At 46.1% G+C, this 18,735-nt stretch overlaps 1 protein-coding gene across 1 annotated transcript in view; it reads left to right on the top strand.

The window, feature by feature from the left end:
* The window catches only part of GLRA1 (glycine receptor alpha 1), a 51,640-nt gene extending 32,905 nt beyond the window's left edge, over positions 1-18,735 (top strand). Inside the window, exons 7-9 of the mRNA XM_059416329.1 lie at positions 1,878-2,092; positions 12,040-12,186; positions 18,437-18,735. Coding sequence (XP_059272312.1) covers positions 1,878-2,092; positions 12,040-12,186; positions 18,437-18,727 — 653 coding nt within the window. The 3' untranslated portion in view covers positions 18,728-18,735. The remainder of the gene's footprint in view (positions 1-1,877; positions 2,093-12,039; positions 12,187-18,436) is intronic.

Here is an 18,735-nt window from a genome sequence, read left to right as displayed (position 1 = left end):
GGTTCAACAGATCTTCTGAGATGCCCGTGATGGACACGGTTCTGTGTTGATCACCCCGTGTTTAAGAAAAGAGTCTTTGAAACCAAGAAAGTGGTGCTCTGATATCTTTTCCCCGGATGTCCTGGGGCACGCACGTGACGCTCAGGCCACACATCTCATTGCCAGAGGGGCCGGGAGAGAAGAGTCTTTGCTCCAGGTAGCAGCATCCCAGCTCAAAATGAACCCTGTCCCTAAGGCAGAAGCGGGGAGTGGATATGAGGACATCTTGCAGCGTCTGTCACAGGGGACCTGGCATTTCTGACGGGACGCAGTACCCAGGCTGCTCTCCTCAGGCCTCAGCAGGAGGGAGCTGAGAGGTGATGTGAGGTCTGTGGACAGCGCAGTTGGAAAGGGTCCCCCAGACTTCGAGTTGCAGGAGAGGGGAAGGACCCATGGCCGCTGCGCCCAGCTCTCTGTCTCCCAGGCACAGGCCAGCCTTGGTGGGAAGCTGGGACACAGGAACGAGCTGGGGTTGGGCCAAGACCAGCCTTGTCTGCCCTACCGCAGGCTGGGAAGGAGCTTGCGGAGGCGCAGTGGAGGAAAGGCCTCCAGTCAGGCCAGCTAGAGCCCAGCTGAGGAGAGGGGCCGCGCGAAGTAGGCCGCGGAGGAGGCCTTCCCGGTGGAAGCAGGGGCTTGAGAGAAATCGCTGCGTGCTCTGCTGTGTGCTCTAAGATTTCTTCTTAGCTCTCATCTCTCAGAGCAAGGGCAGGCAGCCTGGGCTCTGCTGTGTTGGGCACAGCGGCCCCTTTTCAGGTCACCTCCAGAGATACTGTCCTGGTCCCTGGGCACGCCGAGGCGTGACGATACTCCCATTAGCAGCCGTGACAGCAGTGACTCACGGAGTCCCACTGCCTCGCACACCACAGCCCGAAACTGGTCACACGGCGTTTTCTCATTCATTATCTCATTTGCTCTTCCCTGTTCCCACTTGGGTGAGAGCGGAGTTCTGCGCTAGGCCCTGTGGATCCGACGGGGGGAGAGGATGCGGGGCCCCGACCGGCTCCAGGCAAGCACAGAGTTGGGGGGAGACCAGCTGTCCGCAGTCCAGTGCAGAGGACAGACAGACGGAGGTGCCTCCGCCCTCGCTGCCTTCTGCCCTAAGGCTAGATGACCGCATGACCAGAAGCGGGGTGGGGAGTAGGAAGGTCCTTCCGCCGGTTGTAGGGAAGAGGCCTGGCTCCCAGGCAGTGGGATCGGTGGGGGCCAAAGCTCAGAAGGGTCAAAGTTCCCAAGGCCAGGGTAGAGTGGAAGGGGTCACGATGAGGGTGAGGAAAGACAGGAAGTGGGACGGAAAAACAGGCCAGAGCATGGCTACGAAGAGCAGGCTGAGAAGTTCGAGCTTGTCCCCGTAGATAATGGGGACTTTTCTGTATGAGGAAGGAAGGAACGTTTTTACAACAGGAAGGAACAGGCTCGAGTCATGTTTGGGGACGGTACCTGGGGGAAGGCTAAGGACAGGTCCACGGAGGCCCACTCTTAGCAACAAAACAGGGCTGGTAAGGGTGACGGCCCCTGAGCACAGGTGTGAGCACAACAGGTGTGAGGAGTGCGCTAAGTCCTAAGTCAGGTGTGAGCACAACACGTGTGAGGAGTGTGCTAAGTCCTAAGTCAGGTGTGAGCACAACAGGTGTGAGGAGTGCACAGTAACACACAGGTGACCACAGGAGGTGGGCACCATCGCCCTCATCACCCCTAATTTACCACAGAGGAGGGAATGGAGACCCACAGATTCCGGCGCTTGCCTCAGGACACAGCTAGTGTGAGGCTGACCCAGGCCTCCAGCTGAGGCTGTTCCGACCTCCCGAGAACACTCAGCTTCTCACCGTAACTTCTCGCAGGTAAATTCACCTGCATCGAGGCCCGGTTCCACCTGGAGCGACAGATGGGCTACTACCTGATCCAGATGTACATTCCCAGCCTGCTCATCGTCATCCTCTCGTGGATCTCCTTCTGGATCAACATGGACGCCGCCCCAGCCCGCGTGGGCCTGGGCATCACCACCGTGCTCACCATGACCACCCAGAGCTCTGGCTCCCGAGCATCCCTGCCCAAGGTAAGTCCTACTGCCCAGAGCACAAAACACCTGGACAGAGAAGGACTCCCATCTCTCTACCCTGCCTGAGATGAAGGGAGCACGAGGAATTAGTCACTGTTTCTTCACCGGCCGCCCTTGGCAGGATCCAGCATTCTGGGGCATCAGAGCTCTCCTCCAGACTGGACCCTGTGTTGCGCACAGTTTCCAAACCCCACGGTTTGCTCTGTTCTCTACCAGCACTCCACACGCATCCTGCTCATGTGTCATTCACACTCAACTCCACCTCCTCCTCCATTCACTTTTAGTGCTAAACACAACCTCCTGCTCCTTGCACCGTTGACAGTCGATGTTTTGTGGTGGAGGGTCTCCAGGACCACCCCCACGTTCAGAGATTTGATACGACTCACAGGACTCAGCATAGCATTGTTCTCACCGCTAAGATTTCTTTTTTTTTTTTTTTAAGATTTTATTTATTTGACAGAGAGAGATCACAAGTGGGCAGAGAGGCAAGCAGAGAGAGAGAGAGAGAGAGGAGGAAGCAGGCTCCCTGCAGAGCAGAGAGCCCGATGCGGGACTCGATCCAGGACCCTGAGATCATGACCTGAGCTGAAGGCAGAGCCTTAACCCACTGAGCCACCCAGGTGCCCCACAGCTAAGATATTTTTATAGCGTTGCGTTAAGGACACACAGCTCGGGGACATCTGGGGGCCCCCATTGGTGGAGCATGGGACTCTTGATTTCACCCAGGGCAAGATTTCAGGATCTTGGGGTGGAGCCCCACATTGGGCTACCAGCTCAGCGTGGGTCTGCTTCCTCCTCTCCCTCTGCTCCTTGCTCCACTCTCTCTCTCTCTTTCTCTCTAAGATGAATAAAGAAATCCTTGAAAAAAATAATAAAAATCTCTAAAAAAATTAAAAAATAAAAAAAATTTTTTTAAAAGAATACACAGCTAGGTGATAAAGGAAAAAGGCAGGGTCTGGAGGAAGCCATCTGCAGCCTTCCTTGTTTTCTACCCCCAGCCCCCCAGGGCAGGACCACACAGAGCGCATTCCTACCCTAACAATAAAAAGGCAGTCACAGGTGTGGGATGTTTCTGGCCAGGGAGATAGAGACATTGTTTTGAGGTTCATTTAAGATTCAGTATGGATGATTTTTACTGGGCGCTGGCCACACAGGCCCCTTCCACCTGGCCCACACCAAAACTCCAGACTCCCAGGAGGAAAGCAAACACTTGGCACAGTCCCTGTTGTTTGTATGGGCGGTCTAGGCACAGTGAGGCATCCTTATCGCTTAGGGAAAGCGGGAACATTCCCAAAATCCAGGTTCCCTTCTCTCAATCAAGGGCCAGGCTCGCAAGCAGCTCCCTTGCAAGATAGCAGCCTCGTCCCAAATGTCGTGTGTGAACCCTTTTCTTCCCACACCTCGATCATCTTTCACATTTCTAACGTTCAACACCAGGTCTGCTCCTTTCACTATTCTCTCTTGAACCGTACTCTGCTCCATTCACTACTAACACCAGACACAGCATTTCACTCCATTCACTATTAAAGCCAGATAGATACACATTCTGCTCCATTCACTCTGTGCTAGACACAACATTTCTGCCCCATTCTTCAAACACCAGACTCAGCATTCCACTTCAGTCATTACCGACACCAGACACTAATTCTCCGCCAGTCGCCCTTGCCATAAATGCGACGTTCTGTTCCTTTCGCTGTTAACACCAGACCTCGCATTCTGCTTAATTCACTTTTAACACCAGACACGATGTTCTGCTTCATTTACTATTAATGCCAGACACCCCCTACTCCTCCATTCACCTATACGTGAGGTACAACATTCTGCTGCCTTCACTGTGAATGCTTGATGCCTCATTCTGCTCTACTCTCTTTTAATTCTAGGCCCCGCATTCTACTACGCTCACTACTACCGTCTGAGCCCCATTCTGCTTTCATCACTCACCAACAGACACAACATTCAGCCTACTGTTAATGCCAGACTCCATATTCGGCTCCCTTGAGCCTTATGCTAAATCCCACATTCTGTACCATTTCCAATTAAGGCCTCATTCAACATTCTGCTTTGATATAGGAAAGTTGGAAGAATATACAATGATCACTCTAACATCCTTCACCTGGATCCCAACTGTTAATCATCTTGCCACATTCACTTTAGTTCTATATAAAGATAAGTAGGTGGGTAGGTAGATGGGTAGCTAAGTAGGTAGGTAGTAGATAGACACAATTTTTGTTGAATCATTTGATGGTTACAGACATCATGATAAGCCATCTCTAAAGAAGGAAGAAGGACCCCAATGATATTTATCCAAATAAATTAACATTCAATAATAATTATATTTACATCAATTCTATTTATTTATTATATATCAATTTTATATCAATAATTATTGAAGTAGAAGTAATTCCATAATATCATCTAATACAAAAACTTCATGTTTTCCCAATGTCAAAAAACATCATCAGTAAATATGGCAAGGGATCCAATCAAGGATCCAATCAAGATTCATACTATATATGGCTACTCTTTTATTTTCAAAACTTTTTTAAAGATTTTATTTATTTTGGGCGCCTGAGTGGCTCAGTGGGTTGGGCCGCTGCCTTCGGCTCGGGTCATGATCTCAGGGTCCTGGGATCGAGTCCCACATCGGGCTCTCTGCTCAGCGGGGGGCCTGCTTCCCTTCCTCTCTCTCTGTGATCTCTTCCCTTCCTCTCTCCTACTGTGATCTCTCTCTGTCAAATAAATAAATAAACTCTTTAAAAAAAAAAAGATTTTATTTATTTATTTGAGAGCACATGCACGCAAGCAGGGGGAGCTGCAGAGGGAGAGAGAGAGAGAGAGAGGCAGGCTCCCCACTGAGCAGAGAGTCCCATGCAGGGCTCCATCCCTAGACCCTGGGATCATGACCTAAGCAAAAGTCAGCCACTTAACCAACTGAGCCACCCAGGCATCCCTGTATATGGTTACTCTTTTAATCTAGAAGAGTCTCTCCACTGTTTTTTATTTTCATGATATTTCACATTCCATTAGCTTTTAATGTGAGAGATGACATTCGGTTTCATCTGCCATCAACACTCGACACCACTCTCTCCTCTATTCACTCTTACACAAAACTCAATAATCTGCCTTTTGCACTATGAACACTAAGACTTTGCATTCTGCTGGATTCACTATAAATGCTTGAGACCAAATTCTACCTACTGTTATCACCTGACAACACATCCTGCTCTGTGCAATTGTAACAGCAGATGTACCTGCTTCCTTTTCCTGATGTTAGAGTCAACAACCTCCTCCACTGTCTACTAAGAGTTGGTGTCACATTCTCTTTCGCTTACGACTGATGCCAGACAACACTCTGCTCCACTCATGGGTAACGCCAGACTCAGTATTTGGCTCCATATGCTACTAATATTCAAGCTCACATTCTTCTCCATTCACTTTTTTTAAAGTATAAAATTCAGTAGCAGGTAATAATATTTGCAAAGTTGCACACACTCACCACTGTCTAATTCCAGGACATTTTCATCACCCCGAAAAGAAAGCCCCATAACTCATCAACAGTCATTCCACATTCCCTACTCTGTCCAGCCTCTGGCAACTCCTACTCTACTTTTCACCTCCGTGAACTTGCTGCTTCTGCATAGCTCATATAAATGGAATCATATAATAGGCACACTTTTGTTTAGCATAATGGTTTTAAGATTCACCTGTGGTATACACTATATCAATACTTCATTCCCATTTGTGGCTGATTAGTATTTCCATTGCATGGGTCTATCACAATTTGTTCATCTATTCACCAGTTGAGGGACATTGGGGTTATTTCCACTTTTTGGCTATTTTAAATAACACTGCTATGAACATCTCTGTACAAGTTTTTGTGTGCACATATGCTTTCAACTCTCATAGGTATTTACCAAAGAGTGAAATTGTTGGGTCATATGGTAACTATATGCTTAACTTTGTGAGGAACTGACAAACTGTTTTCCATCACTTCATAATCTCACTGGGTTTCCAATTTTTCCACTTCCTCACCAACGCTGCTTCTCATCTGATGTCTTTTTGATTATAAACATCTTAGTGGATGTGAAGTAGTATCTATCTCACTGTGGTTTGGGTTTGTATTTTCCTAGTGATTGGTAGTGTTGAGCATTCTTTTCATGTGCTTATTAGCCATTTCTGTGACTTTTTTGGAGAAATGTGCCTTCAAATTTTTTGCCCAATTTATAATAAAAGTATTTCTCTTTTTATTGGTGAGTTGTAATAGTTCTTTGTGCATTGTGGATTTTAATCCCTTATCAAAGATAAGATTTACAAATATTTCCTCCCATTTTGTGGGCTATCTTGATTGATAGTGTCCTTTAATACACAAAAGTTTTTAATTTTGATGAAGTAAAATTTATCTATTTTTTCTTTTGTTGCTCGGCCTTTGGTATCATAGTTATAAAACTAATGCTTAATCCAAAGTCACAAAAAAGTATACCTATATTCTTTTCTAAGAGTTTTGTGGTTTAGCCCTAAACCTGGGCTTTGACCCATTTTGCATTTCGCATACCGTATAAGGGAAGGATAGCATTCTTTTGCATGTGGATGCTGTTAAGGCAGCACCACTGGTTGAGAGGACCACCCTTCTCCAGCATTGAATTTACAACCTTGTCAAAAATCAATTGGCCACAAACGTATGGGATTATTTCTAGACTCTCAGTTCTGTTCCACTGATCTACACATTTACTCTTATGTCGGTACCACACTCTTGATTACTGTTGCTTTGAAGTAAGTTTTAAAATTGGAAAGTATGAGTCCTCCAACTTTGTTCTTTTTAAAGATTGATTGGGCTATTCTGGGTCCCTGGCATTTCTATTCGAACCTGAATATGAATTTAAAGTTTCGTTTGTCAATTTCTGCAACAACAATAAAAAAGGAAGTTAGAGTGAAAATGCACTGAGTCTGAGTCTGTTAATGAGTTTGGAGAGTGTCACCATATTAATGATATCAAGTCTTCCATTCCATAAACACATGATGTCTTCTCATTTACATAAGCCATCCCTCTGCCTTCTAGACTGCTTGGTTTATTTTTTTTTTCCTTCCAAGATTTTATTTAAATTCAAGTTAGTTAACATATAGTGTAGTACTGGTTTCAGGAGTAGAAGTTAGTGTTTCATCACTTAACTGTAACAGCCATTGCTCATTGAAACGCCCTCCTTAATGCCCAACATCCATTTAACCCATTCCCCTCACCCACCTCCTGCCAGCAACTGTCAGTCTATTCTTTATAGTTTAGAGTCTCTTATGGTTTGCCTCTCTTATCTTTTTATTTTATGTTTCCCTCTCTTCCTCTATGTTCCTCTGTTTTCTTAAATTCCACATATGAGTGAAATCATATGGTACTTGTCTTTCTCTGACTTATTTTGCTTAGCATAATACCCTCTAGTTCCATCCACATCATTACCAATGGCAAGATTTCATTCTTTTTGATGGCTGAGTAATATTCCTGTGTGTGTGTGTGTGTGTGTGTGTGTGTACCACATATTCTTTATCCATTCATCAGTTGGTGGACATTTGGGCTTTTTCCATAGTTTGGCCATTATTGATAGTGCTGATAAAAATATTAGGGTGCAGGTGCCCCTTTGAATCATTATTTTTGTATCTTTAGGATAAATACCCAGTAGTACGATTGCTGGGTCATAAGGTAGCTCTATTTTCAACTTTCTGAGGAATCTCCCTGCTGTTTTCCAGAGTGGCTGTACCAGCTTTCATTCCCACCAACAGTGTAGGAGGGTTCCCCTTTCTCCACATACTTGCCAACATCTGTCATTTCCTGACTTGTTAATTTTAGCCTTTCTGACAGGAGTGAGGTGGTATCTCGTTGTGGTTTTGTGTTTCCCTGATGCCGAGTGATATGGAGCACTTTTTCATGTGTCTGTTGGCCATTTGTATTAGACTGCTTGGATTCTCAAAACCTCACTCCTCACAATCACACTACCATTCTGTATGGCCACAGGCCCTCTCCTTAGGATTTAATAATCTCTACCCACCCCTCAGTTTTAAAATATATAATCAATCCAATGACAAATCAGTTGTCATTCTTATTGAGGATCCCTGGTACATGATGGGTTGCTTCTCTCTTTCAGCTTTTAAGATTCTCTCTTTGTCTTCTGACAGTCTGATTATGAAGTGTGTAGGTGTGGAGCTCTTTTGCATTGCTTGGAGTTCATGAACTTCTTAGGTGTATACATTAGCGTCTTTCTTCAAATCTGGAAAAATTTTGGCCATTATTTCTTCAACTACCCTTTCTGCTTTTTTCTCTCCTCTCCTTCAGGCACACTCACTAAACATATATTTGTGTACTTGATAGTTCCCCACAGGTCTCTGAGGCCCTGTTCATTTTTCTTCATTCTGTTCCTCTGACAAGATAATCTCAAGTTCACTGATTCTTCTTTAACTTCACAGATTCTTTCTTCTGTCTGCTCAAATATGCTATTTATCCTCTCTAGTGAACTCTTCAGTTATTTTTCAACTCCAAAATTTCTATTTTATTCTTTTTATCATTCCTTTCTTAGGTTCAGTTTGGTGAGACTTTGTTCTCATCATTTCCTTTGGTTGTTTATACAGGCAGGTCTCCTTTAATTCTTTAAAAACATTTAAAATAATTGATTTAAAGCCCTTATTAAGGAACACCTGGGTGGCTCAGTTGTTAAGCATCTGTCTTCAGCTCAGGACATGATCCCAGGGTCCTGGGATAGAGTCCCTCATGGGGTTCCTTGCTCAGCGGGGAGCCTGCTTCTCCCTCTGCCTGCTGTTCCCCCTGCTTTTGCTCTATATATCTCTTTCTGACAAATAACTAAAATCTTTTAAAAAAAATGATAATAAAATAATTTAAAAAATAAAAATCCGAAAACAAAAAAATAAAGCCTTATCAAGTCCAACATCTGGGCCTCCTCAGGGGAAGCTTCTTTGGAATGCTTTTTTTTTTTTCTTCTATATATGGGCCTGTCTTAGTGAATTTGGACTGCTATAACCAAGTAACCAGAGGTCGGGTGGCTTATAAATAAAAGAAATCTATTTTTCACAGTTCTGGAGACTGGAAGTCTGAGATGAGGTGAAGCATAGTAGGGTTCTGGTGAGGACCCTCTTCCAGCTGCAAATTACCAACTTCTTCTTATATGCTTACAGGGTAGAAAGAGAGTTAGCCAGGTAGCTGGCCTCTTCTTATAAAGGTGCTAATTCCTTCAAGAGGGTTCCACTCTTAAAATCTAATTACATCCCAACTACCCCACCTCCAAATACCATCACACTGGAATTAGGATTTCAGCCAAGGAAGGGGGTGGCAGGGACACAAACACTTACTCCGTTGCAGGCCCATCCTTTATGTCATTGCATAGCTTATAATTTTTGGTTGAAAATTACACGTTTTACATAATGTAATGTGGCATCTCTGGAAGTCAGATTCTCCCTCCTCAAGATTTGTTGTTGTTTTTGTTTGTTTGTTTGTTTGTTTAATAACTCTTGTGAACTAATTCTGTAAGCTCTGTATCCTTTGTTTTGTGGAGTCACTGAAGTCTGCGCAGTTAGCTGGGTGGCTAGCTAAAATTGGACAGAAATTTGCTTAAATGCATGGAACCTAGAAATCTCTCAGTCTTTTCCTAGAGCTCTACAGATGTATTAGGACACACCTCCAACACTCAGCCAGGCAGTTTACAGTGATGCCTCACCCCTCACTTGCAGCTTGCTCAATGTGTCAAGGTTAGCGGAGTTGAGAGCTAAGGGGCCTTCTCGGGCCTTTCCTGAGTAGCACCCAGGCCTAAGCACACACAGCAATTCTCAGAAATATGTCAGAGCTTCCTAAAGCTCCCTATGGACATCTCATTCCCCTAGATTTTAGTTTTAAGCTTTTTAATCAACCTATTATTTGTGTCAACTTTACCTAAGGCCTCAGGCTGACCTGATGTTCTAGAGTTGCCATTGACTGTTTTCAACAGATGCCCCTAGGGAAAAGGCTGCTCCACTGGCCCAGCTCCAAGGCAGGTGAAATAAAGACAGCCTTCCTTGTGAGTGAGGTCTTTCGGCGAACCACAAAACAGGCCAAATAATGACAGTTCTCTGGCAAAGGGGGTTTAAAGAAGCTCCACCTCTGTTCTGCCCCATCCACCAACTGCCTGGTTACTGGTCTTCAGTCTGCTTGCAGGCTGTTGGTTTTCTAGGCTAGCATAGAAGTGGGGACCGGAGAACGGAATTTGGCAAGTTAAAACACCACAAGGCCCCAACAGAAATGAAAACATATGTCCACACAAAAATCTGTGAACATCTAAGATGTTCACAGTAACATTATTCATAATAGCCAATGGTAGAAACAACCCAAACACCCATCAACTGATGACTAGGTCAACAAAAGGTAGTATATCCATACAATGAAATACTATTTGGCCATAAGAAAGAATGAAATATGGGGCACCTGGGTGGCTCAGTCACTTAAGCATCCAACTCTTGGTTTCTTTCTTTTTTTTTTTTAAGATTCTTATTTATTTGACAGACAGACCACAAGTAGGCAGAGAGTCAGGAAGAAAGAGAGAGGAGGAGGAGGCAGGCTCCCTGCTGAGCAGAGAGCCCGATGTGAGGCTCCATCCCAGGACCCTGGGATCATGACCTGAGCCGAAGGCAAAGGCTTTAACCACTGAGCCACCCAGGCACCCCCCAACTCTTGCTTTCAACTCAGATCATGATCACAGTGCCATGGGATCCTGCCCTGCAGCAGACTCCATGCTCAGCAAAGAGACTGCTTATGATTTTCTCCCTCTCCCTCTGCTCCTCTCCTGCTTGCATGCTTCCTCAATAAATAAATCTTCAAAAAAAAAAAAAAAAAGGAATGAAATACAGATATATACTGCAACATGAACGAATCTTGAACACATTATGCTAAGTGAAAGAAGCTAGTCATAAGAGGCCACATGGTATATGATTCCATTCACAGGAAATGCCCAGAATGGGGGATCTATAGAGTCAGAATGTAGACTAATGGCTGCTTGGGATGGTGGTGGGGGACAGAAATTGGGAGAATAGAGAAAAGAATAATGGCTAACAGTCATTTCTGGATTTCTTTTGGGGGTGATGAAAACGTTCCAAAATTGACTGTGATGATGGTTGCATATATCTTGAATGTATTAACGACTACTGAAATGCTTTAGCTTTGTGAATTGTATGGCATATGAATTTTATCTCAATGAAGCTAGGTTTTGTTTTCGTTTTTGTTTTTAATACCACAAAGTTTGATGCTCTTACTGGCATCCAGCTGACTTTTTTTTTTTTTTTTAAGATTTTATTTGACAGACAGAGATTATTTATTTGACAGAGATTACAAGTAGGCAGAGAGGCAGGCAGAGGGAGAGGAGGAAGCAGGCTCCCTGCTGAGCAGAGAGCCCGATGTGGGACTCGATCCCAGGACCCTGGGATCATGACCTGAGCCAAAGGCAGAGACTTTAATCCACTGAGCCACCCAGGCACCCTCAGTTGACTTTTTAAGTAAATGCTTTCATGATTGCTGTTAGCCTTTGGTTAACAGAGCTTCTGACCATTTTTGCTGTTGTCCTCATTGTTCTTACAGCGAAGAGAGTTTTTAAAATCTTACGTTGCTACTTTTGTTAACATCCTCTGTTTACTTACAGTGTTAGGTACATCACTCCCTATCACCCTTAGACTAAGCACAACATTCTGTTTACTCAACGATGCCCCCTCTCCTTGCTACTCTTCTAAGTACCATATTCTTATTTTCTCCAGTGTTTTGTATAGTCTTCTTGGTGCATTTTTTTTGTTTTCCTCTGCACTTTCCTAATACCCCAGCTGAGGAATGAATAGCAGTGGGTGATGGGGAAGTTACTGAGGAGCAGAAATATTGAACTATTTCATTCTCCCCTGCCCTCACGCCCCTGCGCTCTTCCTCTCCCCCACTCCAGGTGTCCTATGTGAAAGCCATTGACATTTGGATGGCAGTGTGCCTGCTCTTCGTATTCTCAGCCCTACTGGAGTATGCTGCTGTCAACTTTGTGTCTCGGCAGCACAAAGAGCTGCTCCGATTCAGGAGGAAGCGAAGACATCACAAGGTAGGCCTTTGGATCGCTACCCAGGGAGGGACAGCGGGGGGTAAACAGAAGAGATCCAGGCAGCCTTGTATTGTGATATTTGTTTCTGTGGACCGTCCTTCTCAGTGGGTAAGGCAGACATAAAATAGGGATGAAGTCCTAGAACTCCTAACTTCCTCTCCCACAAATAATGCCTTGTTGGGTCTGTAGGCAGGAACTCTTCCAACCATGACACTTATAGAAATGATCAGGTTATACCTGAAGACAGAACTGATGGAGCAAACACTGATGGGCTACCATAATAACTAGCTGTGACCTGGAAGCTTGGCAGGCTGAAAGGTGGTTATTGGTGTTTTCTGCAAGGCTGCATTATTTCCAAGGGTTTGGTTCCAGAAAGGAAGTACGTCACAAAAGGTAAGATCTTTGGGTAGAATGCCCAGAGCCAGGCCTTTGCTTCCCACTTCCAAGAGAAGAGCATCATGCAAGATGCTCCTGCAGAGTGAATTCTCTCGCTTTATGAGGGTGTGAATAAAGAACTACTTGGCCAACCATCTATACGAAGTCACCAACATCTGTTAACTCAGAGGCTGTGCTCCAACCAGCAAAGACCACTGGGGAGAGTGCCATCTGTGGGAACAAACTGGTTGCACACCTAGGTCTGTAAATATTTTCCCCAAAGACTTCTCCCCTGGAGATCAGAGAATTTGCTTTTCTTTCCAACCTCATCTCCACACCACTTTCTCCTTTGCTCTCTGAGCACCAACCACCCTAGTTTTTTCTCCTTTTCCTCAAACATACACACAGGACTTCAGATGTCTTGTTCTCTCCTGGAATGCCTTCCCAGTGAAATTTGTTTAGTGTTAACCAACCACTCATTTTCTGATTCTCAGCTGAGGCATCTTCCCTGATACCTGGGTGGAGGGAGAGGTCCTGTAGTGAGGTTCTCATGCACAGCTGTCAAGTATGGCCATGCAGACTGTATCCTACACAGGCCCCCTTGCCAGTGAGGCACTCTTCTCTAAGTCCTGCCTCGGCACGGACTGTATCAGCCAGAGGACAGGATTCCAATTCCTATGTCTAGAAAGGAGGGATGCCATTTTTCTAATCTGCCCAAGGATGCTGTATGAGCTAGCAAAGGTCATGCTCTACTAAAGCTTAGCTTCCTTCCTTCTGAACATTCATTTTGATTTGTAATTGTACATTCATGATGTAGCTGTTTGGTACTTATCTCTCCCACTGAATTATGAACTCCACACAGGTGGAGACCATGCCTACTTTTGCTTGGTGCTGTCTCTGGTGCCTAACAGAATGCCTGACACATAGTGAATATGCTCTAGGAACCCAGAGGAACCCTTCCGGTCAGAAAGCCTGCACAGGAGTTTTTCCAGCAACAGATTAGGGCAAACAAGAACCCATATATTATGACCTGTCAGGCCATACCTCATACCTGCCACACACCATGTCCTACAAGCTTTAGATCATCCTACTTCCACTAGCCCCCTACCCCAGCTACCAAGTACTATGTCAATGGACCCTGTTTCTTTATCACTGGTTAGTATGTGACTTCAAGCTCTCCTTTTTCTGGGCCCAGTTTCTCCATCTGTAAAGTGGACTAAATTGGCACCCTGGGGGACTGTGGTAAGGATTAAATCAGATTACAAAGTAGCTTTAAGTTTTGTTCCTGCCACAGAAGTGCCAAGGAACCAAATGATTACACATGCACAGATTTCCATCAGTGAGTTTCTTAAACATCAGCAATCTGGTTCAATTATCTTCTAACAGTTTACCATAGGCAGGAGGCAGACATTTCAAGACAGAAGATGTCCATGGGAGTTCAGGTATAACCATCCTTCTAAATCTGCATTGAAAAAGAAAACTATCTCAGGCACAGCAAGCCAGACAGGATTTCTCAAAAGACTTCTAGTTTTAGTCCTCACTGCCCATTGGATACTTGGCCTTTGACTATTAAAATAATCTAAGCAAGGAACTGACCACACATAACAATCTTGGGAATTCATTATTTTGCCTTTTCCCACCGGCTAGCTGCTTTTTTGCATTTTCCTCTATGAAAAGAGGGTTAATACATTTGTTGAAGAGACACTTCCTTAGGGAGACTATGTCCATGATATTTGACTAGCATCAGGACACTAGATTGTGCACTGCACAACTCGAGGGGGCACTATTTGCAGAGACTAAAATGTAAATGGAGCCCTTGCAGACACAGAGTATGGTGGGCCTACTGTACCTCCGAAGGCTGCCTCCACCATCACCAGCTCCCTACCAGTTTATACACCAGCAGAAAACTAAACCTTCTCCAGGTGAAATGTAAATAAAGCCCTATGGGATTTGATCAGATATCCCTGCTCAGTTCCCACCTGGCTCTCTCATAGCATGTTAGAGCCCTATACAGGGAATCCTGTCCTCTCTTCCCATGCCAATGACAACAGCAAGGAGGAGCAAGTTACTAGGATCACAGAGGTGCTGGTGGCAAAAGCAATGGAGGTGCTCAAGGTCCCATGGCTACCACTGACCATACACCATCAGCTGCTTACCTCTTCATCAGTGTTTCTGTCCTGAAGCAGATAAAAATAACCCTGCTGCTTATCAGATCAAAAATAAGAGCTGAGACTTACTCCCAGGCAGAGGTCAAAAACCAGTAGCCAGAGATGAAATTCAGCATGCAACTGTCTTTTTTAATTTCACTAGCAGTGTCTTAGAAATCTAGAATAAGGTACAAGCATTTAAAAAAATCACACTTTTATCTTCAAATAGTCACAGCTCTCTGGTCCCATTGGATTCCCATCCTGCCTGATCCTGGGGCACTGGAAGAGCCTTTAGATAGGGGAAGCATTCTCTGAGTCCCTTCTGACTAGAGATTTCTTCAGCCCTGGCTCATTTCTTCACTCACATTTCTCCTGCGTGGCCCCTTATGTGCAGTTGAATCAGTGTGACCTTGTTCCTAAGAGCTCTGATAATGGCTCAAATGTCAGAAACTACAAGGATACAGGATGGGGTTCACCATAAAGCAGTGCTTCCTTTGGAGTAAACCCCTCTGCATGTGGCTTGTACAGCAGCAGCGTATAAGCTTGGGCTGCAGAACCTCCCTTCAGCAGGAAGTTTGCAGAGGGGGTTTTCAGACCCAGATGGTGAGTGAAAAGGAGCTACCTCCATGCCTGAGCTTCTCAGAGCCTGTGATCTTGGCTGGGCTCCTCAAATCCCACCATCCTCCCATGTTACCTCATTTGTTGGGCACAAAGCCTCTGGTCCTCAAATTCCCTGGCCGGCCTCATTAGTCAGATTATTAGGAAATCTGCGAGCCATACTGGGCAGGCACACTCCCAACCTCCCTGGGTTCTAGAGGAGACGACCAGATTGCCCCCTGCTCCATCCCCAAGCTTTCATTTCCTGCCATCTGCTGGGGAGAACAGGAATAGCATGCCTCTCTCCCATCATTTCTCAGGAATTTCCTTTCTCCAGGCTACCCTGTGAAACTGATGCTCATCTAACCAGTTGGGGCCTCCAGGCCACACCTCCACCCCTTCTACTCCCATGTTTGATTGATGAGAAAGGCAGAGAATAATTTGCCCAAAGCTGTATATAAAATTAATTGGGTGCTTCCCTTGCATAACTAGAGCCTGGTAAGAAAACATTTTCAAGCACCCCATCCTGCAGCAAGGACAGATTTATACTGGTAAGCAAGAGTGTTGGGCCCAGACCCCCTCCCAGGCACAGGGTCCAGTAATCTGAACAGTTGCCTCCAACTCCTTTCCTTGGTCCTGGCGCAAACCCTCTACTGTTGTCCTACTCACAGACACATTATTTATTGAAATGTATTTGCCAAGCACATGTTCTTTCCCCCTTTCTGCAATGAGGTTGTTGGACCAGATTCAACAATTTGCCAATGATTTCTTTTTTTTTTTTTTTTTAAGATTTTATTTCTTTATTTGACAGAGAGAGATCACAAGCAGGCAGGGAGGCAGGCAGAGAGAGAGAGGAGGAAGCAGGCTCCCCGCTGAGCAGAGAGCCCGATGCAGGGCCCGATCCCAGGACCCTGAGACCATGACCCAAGCCTAAAGCAGAGGCTTTAACCCTCTGAGCCAACCAGGCGCCCCTTGCACCTTGATTTCTTGAGCATTTTTCACGTCTCAAATCCTCCTGGTACCAGGAAATAACCCCATTTAAAAAAAAAAAAAAAAGAATAAAAGAAAAAGGAAGCTAGGAGTAGTGAAGATATACTGGTAAACATTTACTTATTCAGTAACTATTTTCTGAGCTTTGAGCTTATGTCCAGAAATCCTGTTCATATGTTCAGTGTTGAGAGTGCAATGAACATGAGTAAGACTGTGCCTTCATGGAGCTTAGCGCCTAGTGGGAGAAACAGACATTAATCTGAAACCCATGTGGGGAGCCTGGGTGGCTCAGCCGGTTAAGAGTCTGACTCTTGACTTCAGCTCAGGTCACGATCTCAGGGTCCTGAGATCGAGCCCCATACCGGGCCCTGAACTGGGCCTAGAACCTGCTTAAGATTCTCTCTCTTCCTCTCCCTCTGCCCTTCCCCCACCCTGCTCTCTAAAAAATAAAAAGGTTTGCATGAAGTAAAGATTAAAATATATTTTAAAAGAAACATAATGTGATAAGAGCTTTAAAACGACAACAGAGAAGGAGGCACAGGGAGCTCATGGAGCACACAGCAGGGGCACCTTGTCTACCCTGACCCTCGGGGATGGCTTCTGAATCAGACGTTAGTTAAGTGAAAGAGAAGGCGCTGGAAGCAGAGGTTCGGAGTCTATCCAGGAAGAGAGAACAATTTGAGCAGAACCTGCAGTTAAAACAGAAGGAGCATGACACTTCTGAATATATGTAAATATTTGGGGGCGCCTGGTGCATACAATGCCAGAGAGAGAATGGCACAGCTGAAGCTGGAGAGGCAGGCAGAGTTCCGGTCATCCAGGGCCTCATTCACCACCTAAGGATGTTAACTATCCTGCAGCCAGCAGCAGCCCGTTAGAGAGTCCAAGCAAAAAATGACCAATTGGGTGTGTGTTGTGACAACTCAGCTGGATCGAGGGGGTCGGCCCAGAGGCGGTAGGAAGACTGGGCTGGACGTTGTCACCACAAGGCCATGGGGTGACCCAAGCAAGGGTGACAGGAGCAGAGCTAGCAAGGGGCTCCTACGCAATATCACCTGCTCTCGGTCAGCCCTGCCCGACACAGGAACAGGCGGGAGACAGGTGGGAGGACCATGTGAGCTGCTCCAAATGCCCCAGAGCCACACATGCCTCCACAGCTCAGCGGAGGCCCTCGGTGCCACTGCAGGGCTCACATGGGAAGATCACAAAGCTAGACGTGATGAGAGCGGACAATGGTGTCTCCACGAGTCAGATCAGAAGATCACCAAGAAGTGGGAAAGGGAGAAATTAGAAGAATACAGGCAGCAGGCCTGTTGGTGGTGAGCATAAGGCAGGGACAGAGAAATAAACAAGGGGTGACTGGCAAAGTGCAACCGACTGGCAGGTATGCCAAGCATAAGGTAAGGGGAAGGGCAGAAGCCTGTCAAGGTAAGTTGGAGCCATATGATCAAGGGCTTGGAATGAGCTCTATCTGAGGTTACAAGTACCAGGGCTGTGGGAACGTGGAGGGACAAAGCAGCTTTAGCTTCCCTGCAGCGTGTGAAGCAGAGCTGAGGCCCACAGCGTTTGCTCTCTCCGGGGCCGTTTGCCACCACCCCCAACCCATGCCCGAGAACACACCCCCTGGGGGATGGGGTGGGGGAAGAGGGCAAGGAGGCAACAGAGGCAAAGCAGGGGATCTCTCCAAATTGTCCCCGTCGTTTCTAACAAAACAGCATTCAGAACGTCTGCTCATCTGTAACCGCGGATGGTCAGAAGAACGTCTTGATGTACTGGGGTGAATCTTTCCCCACTTATAGGAAAATACGAAGTAAAAAAAACCCCGGAGACTCAAATAGAGAAGGGACTTGCCTCAGGCCACAAGGCCAGGAAGTGACGGAGCCGAACTTGAACACAGGTCTGCAGACTCTCGGCCCCACTCCTATCCCCTGGTTTGCATCTGTGTCTACGTGCAAGTGGCGCCCCTCTCTAAGGCATCACTCCCCAGCCAGCCTAAGAGCCTTCAGAAACCTGGAATGGTAGCGGCAAGGCGGCAGGGAGAACCAGATGGGCCTGGCCCGGCCCCCAGGGGAGTGCCTTGCAGGGAGGGTGCCCAGCCCTTGTCTTATTTTAAGTAGAGCCCCATGCTGAATCTGTTCCAGGAGGATGAGGCCGGAGAGGGCCGCTTCAACTTCTCTGCCTACGGGATGGGCCCAGCCTGTCTGCAGGCCAAAGACGGCATCTCTGTCAAAGGCGCCAACAACAACAACACCACCAACCCTCCTCCGGCACCATCTAAGTCCCCGGAGGAGATGCGAAAACTCTTCATCCAGAGGGCCAAGAAGATCGACAAAATATCCCGCATTGCCTTCCCCATGGCCTTCCTCATCTTCAACATGTTCTACTGGATCATCTACAAGATTGTCCGCAGGGAGGATGTCCACAACCAGTGACGGGTCTG

This window comes from Mustela nigripes, chromosome 12 (assembly GCF_022355385.1).
Source record: "Mustela nigripes isolate SB6536 chromosome 12, MUSNIG.SB6536, whole genome shotgun sequence".
NCBI lineage: Eukaryota > Metazoa > Chordata > Mammalia > Carnivora > Mustelidae > Mustela > Mustela nigripes.
The sequence above is the reverse complement of the archived record's forward strand: the minus strand, read 5'-3'. Positions and strand labels throughout refer to the sequence as shown.